The sequence below is a fragment of the Vipera ursinii genome (assembly GCF_947247035.1).
Source record: "Vipera ursinii genome assembly, chromosome: 1".
In the NCBI taxonomy this organism is placed as follows: domain Eukaryota; kingdom Metazoa; phylum Chordata; class Lepidosauria; order Squamata; family Viperidae; genus Vipera; species Vipera ursinii.
The window spans coordinates 243341502-243366178 of NC_139512.1; the positions used below are offsets into that span (position 1 = coordinate 243341502).

The 24677-nt window shown below is 36.6% G+C and overlaps 1 protein-coding gene across 3 annotated transcripts in view; it reads right to left on the reverse strand.

Moving 5' to 3' along the window:
- Positions 1 to 2943: 2943 nt before the first annotated feature.
- The window catches only part of MAP3K7 (mitogen-activated protein kinase kinase kinase 7), a 35555-nt gene continuing 13821 nt past the window's right edge, over positions 2944 to 24677 (reverse strand). The window contains exons 9-17 of one of the 3 annotated variants that reach the window (XM_083348143.1): positions 22858 to 22939; positions 22508 to 22656; positions 21774 to 21933; positions 18010 to 18090; positions 12019 to 12083; positions 8725 to 8839; positions 6442 to 6503; positions 5584 to 5699; positions 2944 to 3646 (exon numbers count right to left, since the gene is read on the reverse strand). In XM_083348143.1, the coding sequence (XP_083204269.1) occupies positions 3466 to 3646; positions 5584 to 5699; positions 6442 to 6503; positions 8725 to 8839; positions 12019 to 12083; positions 18010 to 18090; positions 21774 to 21933; positions 22508 to 22656; positions 22858 to 22939 (1011 nt within the window). In that variant the 3' untranslated portion in view covers positions 2944 to 3465. Of the gene's footprint in view, positions 3647 to 5583; positions 5700 to 6441; positions 6504 to 8724; positions 8840 to 12018; positions 12084 to 18009; positions 18091 to 21773; positions 21934 to 22504; positions 22657 to 22857; positions 22940 to 24677 lie in introns of all 3 variants that reach the window. The other 2 variants (XM_083348142.1, XM_083348144.1) reach the window with 2 other exon arrangements.

Genomic DNA, 24677 nt, shown 5'->3' on the forward strand with positions numbered 1-24677 from the left:
TGAGAGCATTAACAATGCAGAAATTGTGAATAGCTTAGAAAATTCATACAAAACTCTGGACCATAAGGTTGTTGTTTTGGCTATTTTGTGAGAATTATCATAGTAGCTTGTGAATCAAGAATTATAACTAGGGTTTTCAACTTGTTTAGATTTATAATTAGGTGACCAAGCTGGAAACAAACATACGTGGGCTACAGACCCAGAATGAATGAAAGAATACATACTAATGATTTTTATTTTTGCTTTAGTTCAGCTATCGAGGGAGATACAAAGTTCTGTTTCTTGCTTAGAGCCAGAAGAGCAAAATCTTTCTTTGTCCTCATTAACTCCATTTGTTATGTCTTCTAGACTCCCAATTCAGTTCTACCAGCATATAGCAGTTTCTAAAAATCTAGAATGTAACTTCGCACCAATGGTGCTGACTCACTCACTGTGGACCACAAAAGTGTGGACTCTTAATTCTCCTCCTTTCAATATAGCTGTATATTGCCCAATACACAGCATACAGTAGACAAGATTATTCCAGATCTTCACTTGTAATTGTAGCCTATGATGTAACAGATCAGACTTTAATGTTGTTTTTTCTGTGGAAAAGCAGAGCACAACTGCATTCATTTGCTAACTTGAGAGATGTATGCAGTAAACAGCAGTGCTTTAGATAACTTCTGCTATTCCTATTCTTATTTTCTCCTTGCCAGTGACTATAAATATAAGGTAAAGGTAAAGGTTCCCCCGCACATGCGTGCTAGTCGTTTCCGACTCTAGGGGCCGGTGCTCATCTCCGTTTCAAAGCCGAAGAGCCAGCGCTTGTCCGAGGACGTCTCCGTGGTCATGTGGCCAGCATGACTAGACGCCAAAGGCGCACGGAACGCTGTTACCTTCCCACCGTAGTGGTCCCTATTTTTCTACTTGCATTTTTATGTGCTTTCGAACTGCTAGGTTGGCAGAAGCTGGGATGAGTAACAGGCGCTCACTCTGTTACGCGGCACTCGGGATTCGACCCGCCAAACTGCCGACCTTCTGATCGACAAGCTCAGCGTCCTAACCCACTGAGCCACCGCGTCCCTTATGACTATAAATATACATACCCTTAAATTAATACCAATGCCCATTTCAGCTACCAAATCAAATCAGCTAATATGGGTTTCAGGAATTATGTCTGTCCTTTATTTATGTAAAATAATTTTGGTTTTAGCTCTTATAATTTGCCAAGAGTAAATTTATTTTAAAGACTGTTCTCAGAGCACAGTCCCTGAAGTTTGTCAGCAATTTCTCAATTTAAAACACACACGAGAGGAGAAAATATTGCAATTCTACAAGTATCTACTCATCTGTCAGCTCTACTGAGTTCAGACAGGGCCAGATAGCAAGGCTTCAATTCTATATGCACAAACTCTTGCTGGGGAAAAAAGGCCTAGTAATAACAATAGTACTTAGACTTATATACCACCCCATAGTGCTTAACAGCATCTCTGGGCAGTTTACAAGGTCAGCATATTGCCCCCAACAATCTTTGTGTCCTCATTTTACCGACCTTGGAAGGATGGAATGCTGAGTCAATCTTGAGTTTCAGGATGAAACTCCAGCCTGTGGACAGAATTTGCCTGCAATACTGCATTCTAACCACTGCACCACCAGAGCTCTAGTAAATATAGCAGTATGTGATGCTGACAAGAGAATGCCACATTCTAATGCTATGCATACCAGTTATGCATACAGTTTTGTGAAGCCGAAGTTACATTAAAATAGCAATGGGGGTCACCATGTGGCTTTGAAATATGTTTTTTTCATGCTTTGAGAAAATTGCTAACAGAAATCAAATGGTTTCCGAATGTTCTATAAAGGACAATTTTATATGAAGCAAACCTGAAGTGAACACCAAGATTTTAAAAGAGCTCTTGGGGAGTTTAACAATAGCAATCACTGCTGTAAAGTTTCAAGTCATTCAAGTTGTTCCAAATGCTTAAGAAACGTATTGCCATGTTGAAGCTACAACCACATATTTTCTTCATAAGAAAAGCCTGTGTTGAATGCAGAACTTTTTTGCAAGGAACAGGCATCTAGGACAAAAAAAAATAGCTCCACTACTCATAGCTACCTTTCAATGTAAACATCTGAGTTTATGACTTCCACCAGCCCAGATTTTGCTGCCAAACTTTTAGTTACAAGATTTGGTGGGCATGAAAAACAAGTAAAGTATACTTAAGGTTTCATTTGACCTAACACAGTTTCCATTTAATATTCCTTCCCACTCACCCCACAAATATTCTAGGCCAAAAATGTCACTTCTGCTTGTGATATGATTGCCATGTTCCTTTCAGCCCTCATAGGATGGGGAAAAAAATTTAAACAAGGAAAAGTGGCATCTCTGACTACGAGAAAGTGCTTACCCCGGCATCTAAAGATGAAATTTAATGTATTTCTATCAAACAATTCTAAGTACAGATTGATAGGTAATTTTTTAATTATTTGATAAATTTGGTTTTTTAATTAGACTTGTTTCAAAGACTTGATTTGCAAAACTCATATGGTAATTTTCCACAGTATTTTTGGAACTTGTGGCACAGTCATATGAAACCACCATTTTTTTGTGGGCCTTGTTATAAAACAAACAAACAAACAAACAAACAAACAAAAAAGATGGTAAAGGGGAGAACTTACTAAAATTAGGATATATGTTTTTAACACAAGTTATTTTTCAACCAAGTTCTAATTATTGCTTCCCAAAGATGGGACAGAAATGCTTGTATTTTGCAAGCAAACTCACTTAATCTCTAAAGCACAAGATGAAACTACTATTCTTGTCAACAGCTGACTAGAGGTCTGGAAGGTTGCTCATGATGATAAATCAAGGAAGGGATCATATAAAAGGATCAGGAGGGCCTGAAGGTGACTGACTAACTCTTGATGTCTCTTCCGCTGCATCAGAATACTTAAAAGATATGCCTAAGAAATCCCTTTAATGTAGAGGGGCCAAATGCATGAAGAACAACATAATTAAAAGAATTGTTTCACCAGCATTCTCTCTCGAACTTGATGTATGTAATCAGGAGTCCTGGAAAATGACTGATTTGGCAAACAGTTCAAAAGGAAAGAACAAAAAAAAAACATTTTAAAAATAGAAAAATTCTATACTGCTCCTATTGCATGAAAACCTAAAGATCTTACAATATAGCAGCCACTTAATCAGTTTCGGTAGGATAGCCATCACACAAGGGGCATGCAAACAGCCAGAGTTCATAATATTTTGCTTCATGGTTAGTGCTGTTGATTATTCATGTAGGCGCTCTTAACTTTCTCAAACAATTCAATGTTCACCCAAAGAAAACCATACTGCATTGGTTTTGGAAGAGCAGCAGGTATATCTACACATTCAGCACACACCAATAAAGAAGTTGTCATATTATGGGATAATTAAAAAAAAAGAAGTTCCTGTGCTTCACTGTCAATCCAGGGTCCCATGAATCATGATGTCCCTTGACGTTTCTGTTGTTGATTTCGGATGACCTCCAACTGTTTTTTGCATTGCTGGTAGTAGGTGGAGAGACTTTTATTTTCATCTAAAAGCTTTTTATGCTCTTGTACTAGACGTGATGTATTTTGCTGGTCTTTTTCATCCTGGTCCAGTTCTGCTATTAGTTCTTGCCTACATTAAATAAGAAGGTTAATTAATTAATTCACAATATTAACAAATGTTCATAGGCAAATTCACTGGTAGCTGAATTCAATAAGTAGATTAATTATTAGGGTGCGTGATATATAGGCTGGATCACAGACCCATTAAGGTGCAAATACCTCTTTTTGCCTACATATTTATGTATATGAATGCCCTCTAAATTTTTAATATTTGTCATTTTTACCCAGCACAGCCAATGACAAGGACTATAGAAACTGTAATCAAGAGTAACTGGAATAAAACAGACTGCTACGCAACATAACATATTCACACATATTTTTTCTGTGTGCGTGTAATCTATGTATCCAGTAATCTATGCATAATGCAAAATATCTGACAATAAAAGTGGAAAGGGAATACTTATTTTAACAGCAGAAGTCTGTTGAAAAATAGAAACTGTGACAGTTATTGGTTTGGTGCATCTAAAGATACTCACCCATGATGCAATATCCCACCATCTTCTTTTAATATGTAGCTTTACATATGTTTAATTTGGGGAGGAGGGGGCTTGTATCTGTGTATCTCTTTGTGTTTGTCTGTGTGAATGTATGCATATCTCCTTCCTCCTGTCTAAATCCATGGTGTGAAGACAGGGTAAAGTAATAACTGCCTGAGTGAAATTATGTATGACACAGAAACATGGGAAATCATAACACAATGCAAGTATTATTGTGAGTAACATTATCTTGAGTTAAATGGAGAGATTCATTTCATGTAATGTCATGAAATACTTACATTTGCACTGAACATAAAATAGGAAATATTTTTCCTATTATATCAGTGAGCAATTGGTGTCCCTAACAGCCTTCAACACTTTCCTATAGCTTCACAAAACTGCTAAAAAGGACACCTAACTAACTACACAGAATTATTTTGGTACATATTCGGGTTTTGTCATTTTTACACCATTCCTAAAATAGTTTGTTCTATGGTGAGATGAATAGTTGTTTAAATAGCAGAAGAGAGACTCCTCATGAGTGTCCCTCATTTAGTAGACGAGGTAAACTTTCAAAATATTTTAAGTCTCTATTTTAGAATACTAAGTATTTCTCGTAGATCTGCATTGAATTATTTCATTTTTCTCTAGGACTCCAAGGTACCTTGTACACAGTTCACTTAGGCCATATATTTTTGGGGACCTACTTATGAAAACCTACTTATATAAGTTTAATGAAGAGAATGACGTGTGGTGAAATGGTAGCAGTCTTCCAATATCTCAGGGGCTGCCACAAAGAAGAGGGAGCCAAGCCATTTTCCAAAGCGCCCGAAGGCAGGACAAGAAGCAATGGATGGAAACTAGTCAAGGAGAGAAGCAACCTAGAACTAAGGAGAAACTTCCTGACAGTTAGAACAATTAATCAGTGGAACAACCTGCCTCCAGAGGTGATGAATGCTCCAACACTGGAAGTTTTTAAGAGGAGATTGGACAGCCATTTGTCTGAAATGGTATAGGGTTTCCTGCCTGAGCAGGGGGTTGGACTAGATGACCTCCAAGGTCCCTTCCAACATTATTATTATTATTATTATTATTATTATTATTATTATTATTATTCAGGAAATACTAGCAAACAGTTTGAATGCTGAACTCTTTTTTCACTAAGAGTCAAAAGTACTTCTGCTACTATCAGGCATACATTAATATAAGATTGATGGTTGAAAGAGGATAAAGAGAACTGAGGAAAATGTTATGAAAATAGTAAAAAGAATTTCCTATTTAGGAAACAAGGATTCATTATGAGTCTGAAGACAGCATCTCACACATGAGATAGACTAGCCTTCCTGAACCTTGCACCTTCAGACACATTCCATCTTACTATGAAATGAAAATGTTGCGCTTTGCAATAACTGTACTACATCAAATTTATGAACCAAGTTACCTACATGATTGAATATATTTTAAAACTTACTTTCTTTGCAGCAATAAGGCAATTTCTGTTTGAACTTTCATATATTCTTGGGCCATTTTACAGTGCTGTTCAAACACAGCCATAGATTCTTTTGAGTTTGGACATGGTGCTAGAGGCTGAAAATAAAATCATACAGGTTAAAACCGTATCAGCTGTTATAGAAACATGTAAATACCTGCAAATATGTTCTTAATAAATTATTCTAATTCTCGTAAGCATGAGAATTAAACTTTGTCCATAATATATCTTATTGAGAGAACAGCAAGCAAAATAAAGATATTTATTAATGAAAGAATGTCTGACCCAGGCAAAGAATATCAGATGATCTATACAAAATATAATGGTAGACAAGCATGCTGCTGTCTGAACCTTTCTGCAAAAGATAAAATATAAAAAATATAAAAAACAATAATTAAAAATAATTAAAAAGGAGAAAATAGGGGAGGCGAAGTTGCAAATGAATAATGAAAATAGAAAAATAACTTTCAACTTTTCTCAACAGTTACAAATACAGAAATTCAATATTACAAAGTATTTCTACAATCATAAGAAGTTCTAATTGTCAACTCTCAAAATTAATATAGTATTCCATTTGGTTTCTAGCAAAAAGTCCAAAAGTAGCTTCCACATAGAAACAAAGCTAGACAAAGTCTTTCCTTTTGAGCTTGTCATTCTTGAAGAAATGCATTTTAAATGGAAAGCTTTCATTGCAGGTTTCCTGTTCTTTCCCTGGGATGCAGCACCAAACAGATGCCAGGGAACTGTGTTGTGATGACCCCCAAATCAGGATTGTATTACACATATAAATTAATATAAATATCCAATGAAATTTGGCAATGAAATAACACAGTAATTTACCTGCAACTGATGATCTAATGTAAGATATGCCATTGGGATGGAGTTATCAGACCCATTGGTATCTGTTGGAAAAATACAGATATTCTGAATTGTAGTGTTTAAAGACATGCTACTTGTCCTCAATTATTGTGTAATAGTACATTCATAGATCTACCAAAAGTACTTGTGCTAATTAGCAACTAAACTACTATAATAATGTAAAACAGTATGATAGCTGAAGTACTGCAATGATGAATGTACTACGTTAGTACACTAGGTTATTTTTTGTTACACCAATGATAGTTCACTAGATGCATAATATAGGTCTAGTTACCATGAAGGATTTGCTATGGTAGAAAAATAAAGAGCTAGAATGGTAAATGAAGAAGATGGATAAAGGGAAAATATAAGATACTAAAGAGCGGCTTTCACTTTTATCTACACCTAACATAAGGTATATTTTATTTTAAATATATGCAGTAAGAACATGCATCTTGGTAATAGGCATAATACATTAATTCAATTCTAGTATACATATATTCAAATGAATTTGTTCTTCTGGGTCAAAGTATATTTTATGCCGATTGGTGTACATTCAAAGTGACAATAAAGTTATCATCATTTTAACATGCAACATACACTTTATGGATTTTATGTTGTGAACATATTTTTTTTAAGAACAAAAAATTCATTTTGTCAACTGCAGGGCTGTACATGTTGCTAAGTAATGCAAGTTTCTTCAGGAAAGAGTCAAAAGCAAGGCCATATCTGAAATTTTCATAAGAACACCAGATGTTTTCAGCAACTGCATCTTGTAGTATTTTCTCAAAGCTGTTTAACAAGCATTTATCCTAAAGATATTTATGGGGGGGGGAATAAAAGGGCAAATCTGATTTTTTTTAAAAAAAAATTAAGAATGCTTGCCTATCAACCTGTACATTTTTCAGGATTATATTTCTTTTCATACTAGATTTCATACCTGTCAGTGGATAAAAATTCGTGAACATTGTATGAGCATTGCTTTCTAGTCTGCCTTAAAATAAAAACACATACAATTGTCCTAATTCATATATCAATGTCTTCGCTTATTTTATAATAAAATACAGTGCATTCAGAAAGTATTCAGACCCCTTTCACTTTTGTCCATTTTGTTATGCTGCAGCCTGATTCTACAGTTGTTGAAATTCGTTTTTTTATTAATCTACACTCAGCATTTATTTATTTATTTATTTATTTATTTGTTTGTTTTTATATACCGCCCTTCTCCCGAGGGACTCGGGGCGGTGTACAGAGCAAGGTAGGTATACAATTAAACAATAGTAAAAACAAATGAAACCCCAAGAGCTATCAGGCCAGGCCGGACTGCTGGAACAAGTAAGTTTTTAAGTCGCGCCGGAAGGTGCGAAGGTCGGGGGCCATCCGGATTTCGGTAGGCAAGCAGTTCCAGAGGGTTGGCGCACCCACTGAGAATGCCCTCCCCCTGGGGGCCACCAGCCGGCATTCTTTGACCGGTGGCACCCTGAGGAGGCCCTCTCTGTGGGAGCGCACAGGACGGAGGGGTGTTGACGTTGGCAGAAGGTGCTCCCGTAGGTAATCCGTAGGTATCCCATAATGACAGTGAAAACAGAATTTTAGAAATGTCTGTAAATTTTATTTAAAATAAAAAACTGAAATATCACACAGGCATACGTATTCACACCCTTCGCAACAACACTTGTAGATCAATGAGAAAAAAATGAATTTCAACAACTGTAGAATCAAGGCTGCGGCACAACAAAATTGGCAAAAGTGAAGAGGGTCTGAATACTTTCTGAATGCACTGTAGTTTACCAAGTATATTGAAATATATTTCGTAACAAAAAGTAAACATCTAACTTTAAAATTTGGGAGATACCTTTGCAGGTTCGCTTAAAATGTCTTTTCATGATCCAGCACCATGTGAAAAAGGGCAGGCCGGCAGGCCAACAGACAGGTCAGTCCCCTGATAGCATCTGCCTTATCACCCTTCATGATTATGAGCAGCAATGAAACTCTTAAATAGTATATGATGGCACTTTGTCACTACTTTTTTGCACTCTATTTACAGGTGTGTTTCCATACAAGAGCCAAACAAAAGATGGCGCCGCTATAGCAATATCCTCATTTACCTCATGAGAGATGCTCAGCAATGTTTTATCAACAACTTTATAGTTACAATCTAAAATTGTAATTTCCAAGCCCGGTTGATATAACTGACCATGCTAATTACCAACACTCCTGAAAGCATTAAATGATAAACAACTAAAAGGTCAGGCATTGTTTTACCTGCAGAATCATCAGGGGTCCATGGTAGATTACGAGCAGGCTTTTCTGAGGTTGGTCCCGAGGTAGTGATCATTCTCACACTAGGACTAGATGATCTACTGCTGTTTCTGCTGTCCTGTAGCAATAATTAAAAGTAAACAAACTCTTTACTATTTACGCAGATGAACGACAATACGGCAAATACAAAGTTCTTCTGTAGATTAATTACTCTCACAGAGATTTTGTTATCTTCACCTCATCTAAATGTAAAACAAAACTGTGATCCAATACAGACATTTTAGTGTCCTTCTATTAGTGTCCTTCTGTTACAGGGGTGTCAAACTGCCAGCCTACGGGCTGGATGCGTCATGCTGAAACCGCACCCACCCCATTGCAGGCAATGGAAAAAAAGTTGCAATACATCGCAACACGTCACGTGACATTGCAAGTTTGACACCCTTGTTCTATTAGAACCTCTGCCCAGTATAGTTATGCTTTGTTGCATCTTAAAAACTGTGTTATATAGTTAGAAAAAGTATCAAAATGGGGGAAGCGAAAACAAATTCTGGATGGTTTTTTTTTTATAGTCTGGTGCCTTCTAGTTTAAAAGGAAGCTGGGCAAGAGGGCACAATACATAAAACCAAATGGAGAAGAAGTGAATATAATTTTTTTTCTCTCTTTTATCTGACTTCTAAAACTACGTTTATTCCTGGAAACTAAACGCAGGGGGGTTCAGGACCAGTACATGGAAGAACTTTAAAAAATGCTTAATTTTTAGAACTTGCTCCCTTTGGATATGTTGATGGATACTAGTTTTGAAAGGGGACTACAAAAATTCATGAATGAATTAGAGCCAGGGTGGCACAGTGATTAGAATGCAATATTGCAGGCTAATTCTACTGACTGCCAGTAGTTCGATTCTCACTGGCTGAAGATGACTCAGCCTTCCATTCTTCTGAGTTTGGTAAAATGAAGACCCAGATTGCTAGGGCAGTATGCTGTCTCTGTAAACTGCTTAGAGAGGGCTGTAAAGCACTGTGAAGTGGTATACAAGTCTAAATGCTATTGCTAAACACTATTAGTCTTGATGGCTGTATATGACTTTCAAAAGCAGCATCTTCTAAATAGTACTGCCACTGAGTATATATTCATTATTTATCAGACTCTTGGAAGCTTAGACATAATGGGCATATTAACAAAATATGAAAAATAACCGTAAACTGGTATAAAATATAGACTTCCCATTCACCTGGGCCTCCAGAACAGCTCAGTGTTTAGCTTCCTCCAATAGCCAACAAAGATTGGGGCTAACCTAATCTGAAATGGGAAGCCATTTCAAAAAGCTGGTGCTATCATAAAAAACAAAACGCCTCTGAGTATTGGCCCCTCAGTCTCCTGATAATATCTAACACAGGTACAGCAATGCACCAGCTGAAGCTGAGCAAAGGCCCTGCTAGCCATGGCTTCCACTTGCTTGCTTAAACAGAGGCCATCAGTGTGGAAGCAGCACCAAGAGGTGGACCTACCTCCCAGTACTAACTCATTAAAAAATACTATTATTATGTTAAGAAAGGCTGAATGCCAAAGAATTGAGGCCTTTGAACTATGGTGCTGGAGAAGACTCCTGCGAGTCCCTTGGACTGCAAGGCGTTCAAACCGGTCAGTCCTAGAGGAGATCAACCCTGACTGCTCTTTAGAAGGCCAGATCCTGAAGTTGAAACTCAAATACTTTGGACACCTAATGAGAAGGAAGGACTCACTGGAGAAGAGCCTAATGCTGGGAAAGATTGAGGGCAATAGAAGAAGGGGACGACAGAGAATGAGGTGGCTGGATGGAGTCACTGAAGCAGTAGGCGTGAGCCTAAATGGACTCCAGAAGATGGTAGAGGACAGGAAGGCCTGGAGGAATGTTGTCCATGGGGTCACGATGGGTCGGACATGATTTTGCAACTAACAACAACAACAACAGTGTTCAGTTTGGCCCTAAGTCTTGATACTTGTTTAACACTGCATAAATAAAAGGACAAGACTTTGAGAAAAAAGTGCCTAATAAGCACTGAAATGAACATGGTACAGCAGAAAAGGCAACATGACAGTCATATCAGGGGATGATTTACCCAACATGTCAAGCATTCGGAGTGGCTCGACTTTTATTTTAAACACCTTTTTCTGTCATCAGAATTGTTGCCACAAGAACTATGGGTTTCTTGGCTTGATTATGTCAGCAGCCACAGTCATTCTAAACTAAAACAGCTTTTGATTAATCTAAGGGCTACTTTCTTAATCAATGTAACAGGCTGGCAAACTGTGAAAAAGGTGCTTTGCACCATGTACGGGAATAAACAAAACATTTTTTTTCTGAAGCACTAAAGTAGCCACGTTGTTTGGAAAGCTTACAGAGCTGTTTATAAATTTATAGGCCGAATCTGATTTCTACTGCAATTTTTATTATTTTTGATTTGCTAAATCAAGATATCAAGATTTTGTGTGCAAATATATGTGCACAGACACTCTCCTATCTTCAATTTAATCCCTTCTCATCATGAAATTACAAAGTTCATATCAACATATAGTTGCATATATACCCTGCATTCACTCTAAAAATTGCCATTTAAAAATGTACCCAAAGCATAAGTTTTGTATAGAAAAACTGTTTATAATAGTGGTTTTGCCCTTCTTCCCTCAGTGCTTTCACTTCAACCATCAACTAACACAAATGAGATAATCTGTATGAGATACATGTAAGAATATCATATAAGAAATATCATTTTGTAACATTTTAGTTTATTTCTTATTTCCCTTAACCACAAAGTCCTAGTAACCTTTTCAATATACATCAATGCTTAGTATTTAGCAGTAAAGAAACACAACTGTTAAATTAATCAAAGCTGTAGTTCTAAGCATCCTTATTTGACACAAGCCTCACTGAACACATATGCATACATTTCAAAGAGAGGAAAATCAAAACTTTACTGAATCCAAGAAATACATAGTCCACAACAGTTTGATAATCATAATATCTGGCATTCCAAGGTGTAAATAATGTAGTCTTTGAAATGTCATTTCCTTAGAACTAACTCTTGTATATCTTTCAATGTATTATTAACAGAATTATAAGTTTGGTAAAGGCCAAACTGAAAGAAAAATGATTAGGAAAGCTTTCAAAATTTACATTATATATTCACAATCTTAGTTCTCCTTAGATATATTTATATGTTCCAATTTTTAGATATTCAATTTGATAGGCGACATGCAATTCTTAAATTTATAAAATTCGGGCAATTTTAAATGAATCGGCCACATTGTGTATTTACCTGGTTGGAATCTGTTCCAGCTACACTGAGATCTTGAATGGATCTGCGCCTCTGCTGTCCGTTGCCTGATAGGATAACAAGGAAAAAGAAACCACTGAATTTACACCAAGTGAGAATGTTGCAACAGCGTGTACAAATCCAGCGAGGAAATAAGAGTCTGTTTGTATATAGGAAGGAGAGGGGAGAGCAGAGACAGCTGCCACGCCCACCCACCCAGCTTGTCAACAGAAAGTATATCCTAATGCAATAAATCCTCCATGAATAGTATGCACTTTTCTTTGCTATCTTCTGTCAGTTGTGCTTTAACAAATGTTGGATGGGCAAGTGTGGGGCTGGCTTTAGCGCTGATGGTGACATCTATTTCAAGGGGATTACGTTATGGGGATTTCTCGTGCAAGGTTGCCAGTTATCTAGTTTCTTTGCTTAATGAATGAAAAAGTGCAGCTTCAAAAATGGTTAGGAAATGTCAACCTGATTTCTGTTCAACTCATGGAGCTCCTAGATTTCTTACTTGATAAAGAATCCATTGCACTGATTGGATCCAATGTAGAAAGAAATAGCTCTTCAAATCTGCACTGAAGTTTTAGAAAGCTAACTTGCTTTAGGTTGCAGCTCTAAATACTGTCAAATGTATTAAAAAATGGTCAACAGATCCCCCAAAAAAAATATTATGACTGACAAGGCGAAGAAAACATTCTTGGTATGTAGATTTTTTTTTGCCTTTTGGTTTTATAATGGTCTTTGTTCTTGGGATGTGATATCAGCTGTCCAAAAAGAAAATATCCCAAAGTTGCAATTAACAGCTGACATAACACTCTAGAAACTTAGTCTTTGAAGACTGTGTTACATAAACAGACCAGTGGGAACTCTTCTAGCAAGAAATTAAATTATGGCTATCATTTGCATGATTGCCCAGTGTCCCTCATACAGCATTTTACAATGTCCAACCTCCTTTTAGTTAACTGAAAAATATTTTTAAAATGTTCTATTTAACTTTTAAAATATGTAAAACATTTTACATCTTAAAATTAATAGCTTACATTTTAAACTCACCTATAAATATATCTGTGTAGGTATTTTTTAATTCAAATAAAAATTAAATGAGATGAAGGGAATGGAAGCTTGAATACCATAAACAAATTAAATCTCTCTCTTTTTTATAAACAGTATGTTGCTTAATATTTTGGAATGTGTGCAATAGATGCAGGAGTTGAAATATATGTTTTTTTTCCGTTGTTATCCTCACATCCCTCTGCCCTCTAGAAAATCCTCTCAGAACAAAATGAAGTTTTGCACAAGGGTTCCTCTTTATATAAAACAATAATTCAAGATGGGAATACTTTTAGATAAGGTAATTTTGTACCCAAACACCAATCAGAAGGGAGTTCTGACCTCCAGGATAGGGTAATACTAATATGAATACTTCCGTGTTGGAAGCACTAGAGCTTCTGTGGCAAAATGATTTGCCCAGGGCAGGCATGTCAAACTGGGGCCGGATGCATCACACTAAAACTGCGCCCACCCATTGCCGGCAATGGGGAAAAAGTTGTGATACCTCACATGACATCGTGACATGCCTGGCCCAGGGGGATGACTGTTGCCCAAGGGGATGACCAATTAGGGGCTCCTTTCACATCCCCATGAAATTGCCCACCAAAGTAGTATCCATTTATCTACTTGTGGTTGCCCACTTTTGAACTGCTGGGTTGGCAGGAGCTGGAGCATGTGACAGGAGCTCACCCCGCCCCAGGGCAGCAACGGGTCTTGAGCATGAAGCTGCTGATCGTCAGCCCAGTGTTTTAACCTTGTGGGTCACTGTGTTCCTTTCCAGGATAGGGTATTGAAGAGCTACCAGAAGGACAAGATGGGTGGAAAAATGAAAAGTGAAATATTGATAGAATGGGGTATCTCTTACTCTTATAAGCAATCGGTTTAATCAGTGAAATTTATAGAGTAAAGTTATAGAGTAAGGCTGTCCAGAGCTTTGAAAGTATGAATCGGAGGAGATTTAATGAAGTTACTTTTTCAAATGCAGGCTACAAAGTATTTAAGGTGCCATGTTGAGTCAAGATGCCCTCAAATCATTTGGAGAACATTGAAGAAAATTTGGAGATAAGGGTTTTTTTTGTCCCCTAGCTGTATGAGCAGCTTTTTACACATTTTTCCACAAAAGATTTTTGACAGAACAAAATACACAAAATAAGTACAAAAGCTCAGGGCTTTGCAACTTGTACAAGACTTTAAATTAGGATTATGCTTTCAACTGTGATTTCTTGATTGATTAAAATGGTGTTACTTTTTCACCAAAAAGCTAAAGCAATGCATATTATTGACTATATGGGGAAATTTGCACATAGGTTCAGAGTATTTGAAGATCTGGAAAGTATCAAGAAATATAAAGAAAGACATGTATTCACATTTTCAGGCAACTAAAGCAACACCCTCTCCCAAATTTATATTTTTTGATGCATAAAACAATCTTTTATTACAGAAGTAGATCATTAGCAGAGCTATGCAAATGCTCTGCGGTCTTAGCAATTCAGCACCGCCTCAAGGTAACTAATCAGTAGTTCATTAACAGATTTAAAGAACCTAGCAATTCAGGAAAACCCTCAATTTGTCCATTACTAATATAATAATGATGCCCACAATTATTCATTCTAGAAATAGCTCAGCTGAAATAAATTTGTAAAAAGTAGCTGGAATATTCAAACTGAGTTTGGATTAGTAACATTTTTGAATTCAGAGAAACTAAGATAAGGATTACAGAAAGACTTATGCTCACAAAAATAATAAATATTAATAACAGATTAAAATAGAATTTATAAATGAAAGCATATATTTTCATTCAGGAAAGTTGTGCTAAGTGCAGACTGAACTGCTTTAAAGGAGAAATTCAAGCCTACAGAATGAGTTGAAGCAGGTGGTTAGGCTAAAAGCATTTTCATTGCTGTTACCTATTACCGGCTTTTGGCAAACAGCTCAAGCACAGCCAAACAGAGTAGCTATACAGTAAATACTTGTTGCTCCTGAATCAATGGTAATAGTAATAGTTGAGGAATCTGACTTTGAAAGTACAACTTTGTATACTATAAACTTTCAATCGCATATTGACCTAATTTTGAAACTGATTTTATTGTTTACATAATGAATTTAAAACAATGGCATTAATGCACCCAAGAGGACTAAAAAAATAAATATTTCAAGTCTATCTGATTGTATTATATAGGGATAAGAACAGGGAAATATACTGAATTAATGTTTCAAGGCTGACATATTCAGATGGGTAGCATATAAATTTAATAAATAAAAGTCATCAGAATTTTGGAGCCTCTTTTCTAAAATGATTCCTATACTTTTAGAAATGGTTCCTGGAGTTCCCCCCCTTCCCACAAAAAATTGCTTCTGATTAGGGGTGATGTATATAAAATACTGAACAATTGAACCTGCTAGGAAAAAGCCATCAATGTTAGTATGTATAAGTAATCCATGACTTATGATGGCAATTATGAAATTCTGTTGCTAACTGATACAATCATAAAGGGTGACCTCACTGCTTTCTAATGGCGCTCCCTGCAGTCCCAATTGTCATCATTAAGCAAATCCCACGATTGTTAGGTGGGTCGACTTCCTGCCAGCTTCCCACAACTAATTTTGGTGAGGAAGCTGGATCAAAGTTGCAAGTCCCAAATACCATTGCTGGGGGGGGGGGGAAGAGAGAGGAAGGGGGAGGGAGGGAGGAATTGTGGTAGTGCAGAATAGGCTTGATGGGGTCCGTAAGGTCCAAGGAGTTGTGTGAGATTTGGAAGAGTGTGTGAAGGGTGCAGGAGAGATGAATTGTGGTTCAGGGAGAATGCATGAGAGATGTGGTGTGAGTCAGATGCATGAGGGTACCAGGAATTATGCAATAGGCACAAGTCAGATGTGTGGGAGGCATGGTGAGGGCTAGGTAGGGTGTGAAAGTAGGACATTGACTTTCTGAGGAAGCCAGCAAGGAAAGTTGCAAATGGTGATCATGTGATCGTCAGGGCTTCAACTGGTCTTAAGTATGAACTGGTTTGCCAAGCCCCCAAATCATGATCACAGGTTTGCTGGGTGGAATTCTGAGGGCCGGTTGTAACTATTAGTTCAATGCTGTCATAATAGTTGCTAAACAAATGAATGTTAAGATGGGAACTACCTGTATTTATACATACATACTACCAGTGCTTTTTTTGTAAAAGAAAAAGGTGCCGGAACTCACACATGTCATACAACCCTCCTTGCCTACCCTACAAGGTTCTATCCAAAAAAGGTGCCGAAACTCCGTTCTGAGCGTTCTATGAGGGAAAAAAGCCCTGCATACTACATACATGTGTGCATATTTGTTTACCTGAGATGGTAAGATACTTCCCTAAAAATTTATGAAAGGGTATTATTTATTGTTGAACCATTTCATTTAGAAAAGTTACAAACTACTCGCCAGAGTATTATGATGCAGACCAGAGGTGGTGGTGATCTTGTATCTTGGCCTACTTAAGTATCTGCAGATATAGACATGTAAACCATTTATATATACATTTTGTAATTTACTTGCTGCACATCATCTATTTACTTTGGTTTATTAATAATTATAAATTATAATAACATACCTTCCAATTGTGAAATATTTAATGTATTTACTTCTGAAGATTACTTCTATTCAATTCTAACAATGGTTCTTTGTATTAAAAGTTCTTTGTATAAACTTTTTATGCTCATTTAAATTTATGTATGCCTAAATTACCAGGACTATACCAAACTATTATAATATTTAGCAATAGCACTCCTGCTATACCTAAAAATGATCTGTCTACTCTGTCTGTCATCTGCCTGCCTATTTATCTCCACCCACCCACCCAATCACCTAATTATCTACCTACTTACCTACTAATCTACCAATGTATTGTACTTATTATGTTTGTCTTTCAGTCAAATTTATATGATTGCTAAACTCCATAAAGACTCTGGATAGTGTACATTAAAAACAGTGCAATACTGAAATAAAGAAAAAATAACAATAAATGTCTAGGAAACATTCAGACTATAGAGTCCTGTAAGATTATCACCATCCACCTTAATCCAATGGCTGGGAAAAAAGCCAGGTTGTTAGGGAGTTGGCTTTTCAAACAGGAATAGAATGTCCAAGAAAACTCTTTAAGATTGTGCCCCAGTCCTAAACCTCATCCAGGACAAAAAATGGAAAACATCTGGGATTAGGGGCACAAATAGTTAAAATTATGTGGTTTTGCTGGATTGAACCTGAGTCTATTCTTGCAAATCTACATCTTCATAGCTTCCAGACAGTAGGACAGAGATTGATTTTATCACATGGATAGGGTCAAGATATACAATCAGGTATCATCAGGATATAGATACCTAATCCAAAAATGACAGATGATCTCACCCTATGGTCTCATGTAGATGTTAAACAGAAGAATGAAGTCCATTGAACTCTGAGGACTCCACAAATAAGGAGCCTCGGGTTCAATTTTGCCTCCTTTCCAACACCAACTGGAATTGCCCACAAACAACCACAAATCACTATACATTCCCACAGGAAGTTCAGAAGGATACCATGATTAATGTTATTGAAAATTAAGAGATTAAAAGAAACCAAGATGGTGGCATTGTCCTTTCCCAGTTCTGTCAGAGGCCACTGAAAAGCCTGTTCAATGTCTCTGTGTACACTTCATATGAAATCCAAGTCACTCTAAATAATCCTTTTCCTTCAAAGCCCTCTGGAGCTCCAGCCTGATCACACTCTCAATATCGGAGGGGAAAAAAGATCAAATCTTTTTACATTGAAACCTCCCACCCAATCTTGCTACATATTTATTCATAATTATGAAAGATAATTACTTTTGGCCACTGAGTAATCAATCACCCAGGAACAGGAGCAAAAAGTATTTAAAGGTTTAGTCATTACTCCAGCATCTGTGTCAATAGATTCACACAGCTGGCATGCAATACCTGGTTTGATGATCTCTGGGACATCCAGAATGTTGCCAAATGAAGCAGTTTTACGATGGCCTCGTTTAGGTTTGGAAAAGGCTGAAAAAACATATATACACATACAATACACATGCAAACGACTATAATGGTAACACAAATCATTCAGACTAGAACTGCTCTTTTATAAATTTAATTTGGTTAAACTCATGCAAACAAAAGACATGCAGACTAAACTGCATAGCTTTCCATTCATGCTTAAAACAGTAAAGCATTTGTTAAGAGCAACATTCATAACTAGGATCAACAATATAACAAAATACATTATTAGTTATAGTTAGAGACACAAAATTTAAATGAACAGAGTAGAAAAAGTAACAAGGAAACAACAAACCCTAGCTATGAGGGACTAGAATTTTTTACTGACTGCCCTGTAAATGTATATTATATGCATAGATAGCTTTTCACAATTTGGGAAGCAAAATAAATGTGGTTAACTAATGTAACAAAATGTAAGCTACATACTAATATGGTTCAAATATTTTGACTATAAATTTTTGAAAAATTTTGAAAATGATTACATTCAATATTTTTGGCATTTTAAATTTGTTTCTCTTGTGAAAGAGGCATTATCAGCCATTGCCATAGTATTAAGGATAAAGGTAAAGGTAAAGGTTCCCCCGCACATGCGTGCTAGTCATTTCCAACTCTAGGGGCCGGTGCTCATCTCCGTTTCAAAGCCGAAGAGCCAGCGCTTGCCTGAGGAGTCTCCGTGGTCATGTGGCCGGCATGACTAGATGCCAGAGGCACACGGAACGCTGTCACCTTCCCACCGTAGTGGTCCCTATTTTTCTACTTGCATTTTTACGTGCTTTCGAACTGCTAGGTTGGCAGAAGCTGGGACGAGTAACAGGCGCTCACTCTGTTACGCGGCACTCGGGATTCGACCTACCAAACTGCCGACCATCTGATCGACAACCTCAGCATCCTAACCCACTGAGCCACTGCGTCCCTAGTATTAAGGATAGTATCACATAATTAATAAGATTTAGGAAAGAGTACATATAACTGCTAGAAGTAAATTCTGGAATTAAATATAGCTGTTAATGACACTAGTTAACATAAAAAAGATATACAGAAGAGGTGATGTTTAAATATTAAATTAGAACCTGTTCTAGATTAGGCAAATGCTATCAATATGGCAACTGATAAAACATCTCCCAAGGGAGTCCTAACATGAACACTTTTTTCTGGGCAAGTTTGTTGAACTGGTGGAATGGATCTGGATAAAGATTCTGGACCCTTCAGTTAAAGATTTAAGGTGTGTTGCTTTACTCTCAGTAATTTGTAAAATAACACACAAGTGAGATTTACTTCTTCCACTAGTCTTTTAATATAATTTATTCTTAAAATATTCTAGCTGCAATAATTTTTTATTTGGCAAATCTGAGCATGTTTCTATTAGTTAAGCAGTATTCAAGAAACTTGCTTCCTCACGGATTTATATGAAAATAAATCCTTTATCTGGAAATTTCTCCTATTAATTATGTTACTTGTTTATGTTGCCAAAACTGTCCAATCCTAACACTAAAATACTGTTTTTCATCTTCACTATCTATATACCACCAATGTCAGAAGCTGGTGTCAAAATGAATAAGAAACCAGAAACAGTTCCAGTATATACTGTATATATTTGCTATATTTCTCTTAGTGAGTAGTCACAGCTTTTATGTAAATACTTTACAACATAGGTAAAACAACATAGGTAAACATAGGTAAAAGATAGTTGAGATATTTAACAATAGTCTGGGAGCCACAAAACGTGCCAATGCAATTGGACCTATGACATGAAAGGGTAGGGCCAGAAATATATATATTTTGGCTTTTCTTTGATTTTCACTTCTCTGAAACCCACTTGTTTTCTCATTCTTCAGAATATTCTATTTTCTTCTTCTTCCCATTCAGCAGGCTGCCTTGGGAAGGTTGGATCATTTAATTTTGCCCAATTCAATCAATTACAAACAGGATTTGATTAAGAGATGCAGCTGATACAAGGATCACTGGTTGATTGCTCAGGAATGAAGTATGAAGACATTCTAAGTATTTACCCACTACTGTTATGCTTAGAATAATAAAAAAAGACTAAATCTCAGTGATAGACATTTAATTAACCTCTAGAAAGTTTGGCCAATAGTTCATTAGACATAAACAACAGAAAAATTACCTCATAAAAAGAAATGATTGCTTATTCAGGGCATGTTAATAGATTTTGAATGTCAATCATTGTCTAGCATTTAAAATACACTACACAGATTGATAAGACTATTATTATAAACTAATTTTGATTTTTGTTATTGATATGATAGCCTGTAATTTTGACCCTTTTTATAGCTATCTTATTAAGGCATGTTTATGCTATAATAAATTAACATTAGAAATACTTAGCTCTTAAATTGAAAGAAATTGATAAAATCGTCTTATAACGAACGGTACACTGCCTAGAGTCACTTCTTGTAATGTGGGCAGCCATATAAATTTAATCAGGCAATTAATTGACAAATAATAGTGAAATATGAACAATTATTTGCAAAACTAAAAATGTTATACAAAAACCCTAATCTACTACTCAGGGACAGAAAGAATGTGGAAGATGCCTGGTTCAGTAGAAATATCCTACTGATGCAAAAAATAGAAAATTTCAGTGACTTTCTTGCTTCCTGTGTAGAATGCATCTCTTTCCTTTGCTCCAAAGGCCTATGGGACATTCCTGAGTTGTTGAGCATTATCAAAGCAATTCATTATCAAATGAATTTCACACAGAGAAGGTTCATGTAAAAAAAAAGGTCTCTATTGAAAACGTCAGTGTTTGTATTGGAGGGTGACTATGTCTGGAGATATTATAGGGCACAGGTAATGTGCTTACCCTTGTTCACACAAAAGTCTTAATATTTTGTAACATTTGGGAAGGGATTAACATAAAATGCAATCTAAAACTTGACTTGCAAAGAAATGTATATGATTTTCCTTATTTTAGCTTTTATACAGCTCTATCTTAGAAAAGCTGATGGAAATTTATAATGTGGCACAACCAGGCAGCAGGATGTCCATGGATAATTTCTCTAAAACCTATTACACCAGAGATGCCCAAAAGGACAGGGACCGGTGCCACGGAGAAAGGTTTTTCTGCAGACCAGAGGGGGTGTGGTTTTGAATACTGCCTGCATCCCGAGGATGGAGCTTTGCTTGTTTATGCGGCCCGCTTGCTGGCACGTTGCAGACCGATGCGTATCCACGGACCGGGGATTGGGGACCCCTGTATTACACTACAGAACATAAGCACTCCAGTACCATTGTTGTTTTCTAATATAATTCAAACATATACTTTCTTCAAGCATTTTGATTTTGCTTATTTCTGATGGGGCAAAAATGAGATTTGCCATTTTGGAATGTTACCCCAATATTTTGCCTTAAACTCTATTTTTCCCCCCATTAAGTTTCTGGTCTCTGGCTCTCATCATTTTGCTCCTGTGACACTGGCATTTAAAGGAAAACACTGTAGTCTTAAAAAAAAGGTATCTGATTTGCAATTCATATTTCAACCTTGCAACAACTTAATCTCCTTTTAGTCTAACTGCTTTGTTTTGGAGAGATGAGAGTGTTATGGGGTGGCATGTTTTTGTGGCAACAGCCATGGACTGTAGCTATTGTGCAGGAACACAATATACTCTCAAAATGACAAAGGTGTTCCTAAAAACATTTGGGAAGTTAAAAAATAATACCTTTACCTGCAGAAGCAGCAATTCTTGCTTCAATTTCTGACATGTCAGCACTCATTCGCTTGCCTTCTCCTGAAACATGAGTTGACTGTGGTCGCCCACGAACATCTGACAAGCTCTCCACACTACTACCACGAGACGGAGGTAAACTCAAACGGCCCGGTTCTCCCTGTAAAAAAATAATTGTACTGATTTCAGGAATAAACAAGAATAAAATATTTAGAATATTTTTCCCATTTTTAATACTGAAAATGTTATGAAAACCTATAAATATAACAACATAGGAAGAAAAAAGCTGTAAGGAACCTTTCAACATTTTGCAAACCTACATATTATCACAAAAAACCTGTGCTGATATATACTTTGTCTTTTTTTATTCTAAGCTTTAAAAAGTTATGAAGTCTTAATATCATTTATACCTGGGGCAAATCATCTTCTGCTTGTAGGGGTGGCAGGTTTTTTTATATGTTCTTTTGTTGCCACAAGGATCACAATGGATAAAGAAAAGTTTTGGTAATGTTTTGAAATGGGTGAAGTTACGATTTCCTTCTGTGTTTTGTGGGAATCTGAAGAAGGCCAAATAACAATAGCAGATAGGAGGTTACCAAAATTTTGACAGTCTATTTTAAGGATGGAAAATGATATTTGAAGGTGCCATCCTGCTCATAACTTTATAAATAAAGGATTATCGTACCATTTTGCTTCTAAATAATCTCAAATACAAATTTTTACATTCTTACCACCTGCTTCACTGAATTTTTCATCTGTTGGGCCAATTTTGTTTCCAAACGTTTAATGGTGTCATTTGTAGCAGTTCCTTGAAAATCATTTGCTTCTATGTTGATATCACTTTTGTTACTGGTATTTGTGGAGGTCATGTCCATAAATGAACCTATGATTTTTAAAATTATTTTGTTTTAGTTAAATTATGATTATGTGCTTTTAAAAAACTGGTAATATTCTCAATGTCCCCATAAATGATAAACACGGACAAATCTCAGCTCTGCAGCCCTGTAGCTTCTTCCCACTAACAGTGTGTTTCTTGCGAGTAAAAGGCTATCTTTCCTGGCTTAAAATGTATGAGTTTGCTTACCTGTACTAGTAGCAGAGTTGCTTTGGCCTTCATCAGAATACTGACAGGGATACTGTAGAGGTTCATCAGCTCCTGGAAAATACTGCAATGAAAGAAGACTATATTAACAAAATATTGTAACTTCCCATATTACAAGGACCAGTTTTAAGAAAAGTACCTGAAAGCCGATATGCTCAATTTGTTTCCAGGACAATGCTGTAAGTTGTGATTTAGTCAATGAATTTATTATTTAATAATTATAACATGAAACAATTACCAGGATAAGCAATTACCAAAAGGTACTTAATAACAAAAAGGGCTAATATATTATTACTTTTGTTTTTAAATCAAATGCATTTTTTCTTTTATCTATAGCACTGGAAAAAATGATATTTATTGTATCAATAAAAATACACTCTTCTTCAAGTATGACTACAATGAATTAGAAATTTCTGTTTCTCTACAAACAAAAAGCTTCAGTGGGACAAGGGGATCTCTGATTAATTTGCCTATCTAACCAAAATCATTTTATTTTTCTGGCTTTTTAAAAAGCCACATTTTTAAACACTTTTTTGCATTATAGCACCAGAAGTACACTTGGTTAAAAAAAAATCCTTATAATGCTTGCCTGTCCTTCTTTTAATATTATTTCAGAGTAATTCAGAGTATTCCTCTTTACAACTGTGTCAAAGAAAGGGCAGGAATAAGAAAACAAGTCTGATTTTGGAACAAACCACTAGATTGTGTTTTGTTTTGTGGAAACTTTGTGTTAATTACTGTATTTTTCGGACCATAAGACGCACCTGACCATAAGATGCACCCAGTTTTTAGAGCAGGAAAACAAGAAAAAAATATTCTGAACCAAATAGTACCGGTATACTAGGAAGGAAGGAGGGGAGAGAGAGAGAAGGAAGGAAGGAAGGAAGGAAGGAGGGAGGGAGGGAGGAAGGAAGGAAGAGAGAGAGAGAGAAAGAAAGAAAGAAAGAAAGGAGAGAGAAAGAAGGAAGGAAGAAAGAAAGAAAGAAAGAAAGAAAGAAAGAAGGAAGGAAGAGAGAGAGAAAAAGGAAGAAAGAAAGAAGGACGAAAGAAAGAAAGGAGGGAGGATGGAGGGAGCAAGGAAGAGAGAGAGAAAGAAGGAAGAAAGAAGGAAGGAAGGAAGAGAAGGAAGGAAGGAAGAAAGGAGGGAGGGAGGAAGAAAGAGAGAAAGAAAGGTAGGTAGGTAGGTACCGGTAGTTTCTTTTCCCTGAATAGGTTTTCTAAGATGCCGAAGCAATTTCAAACAATTAGCAGTATTACTCTTGCAAATGGGAAATCACTTCCAATAAACTACGCAGAGAAACCTGCAGGGACAACTCCTCATGGCTTTGCTGGGGCAAGTCGCCTATGAGGTTTAGTTTAGCAAAAACTATTTCTTTAGCAGCGAGGTAAAAGAAAGAAAATGTGCCCGTGCGGGGAGGGGGGAGGCAGTCAGAAGGCATGGCAGGCACGTCCGTATTTCTTCCCCTGCCGACCAATCACAGGGGCGGGGCGGAGAATTCCACATCTTCATTCAATCACGTCTCTCCAATGGAGCTGATGGACTGCGTTGACTGAACGGGAGACAAGTGTTTTCACTTACCTTCAGACCATAAGACGCACCTCGTTTTTCCACCCACTTTTTTGGGGGGGGAAAGTGTGTCTTATGGTTCGAAAAATACGGTACTTTAGGTCCCTCAGAAGGCCGTGAAAGATTGCCTTCTTTCTACTCATTTCTAAAATTTGTCTTCACTCTATCAAATTCATACCTTCTATTTTATATTTCTTCAAGAAACCAGGCTATTTCAGCAATATTTAACATTTAA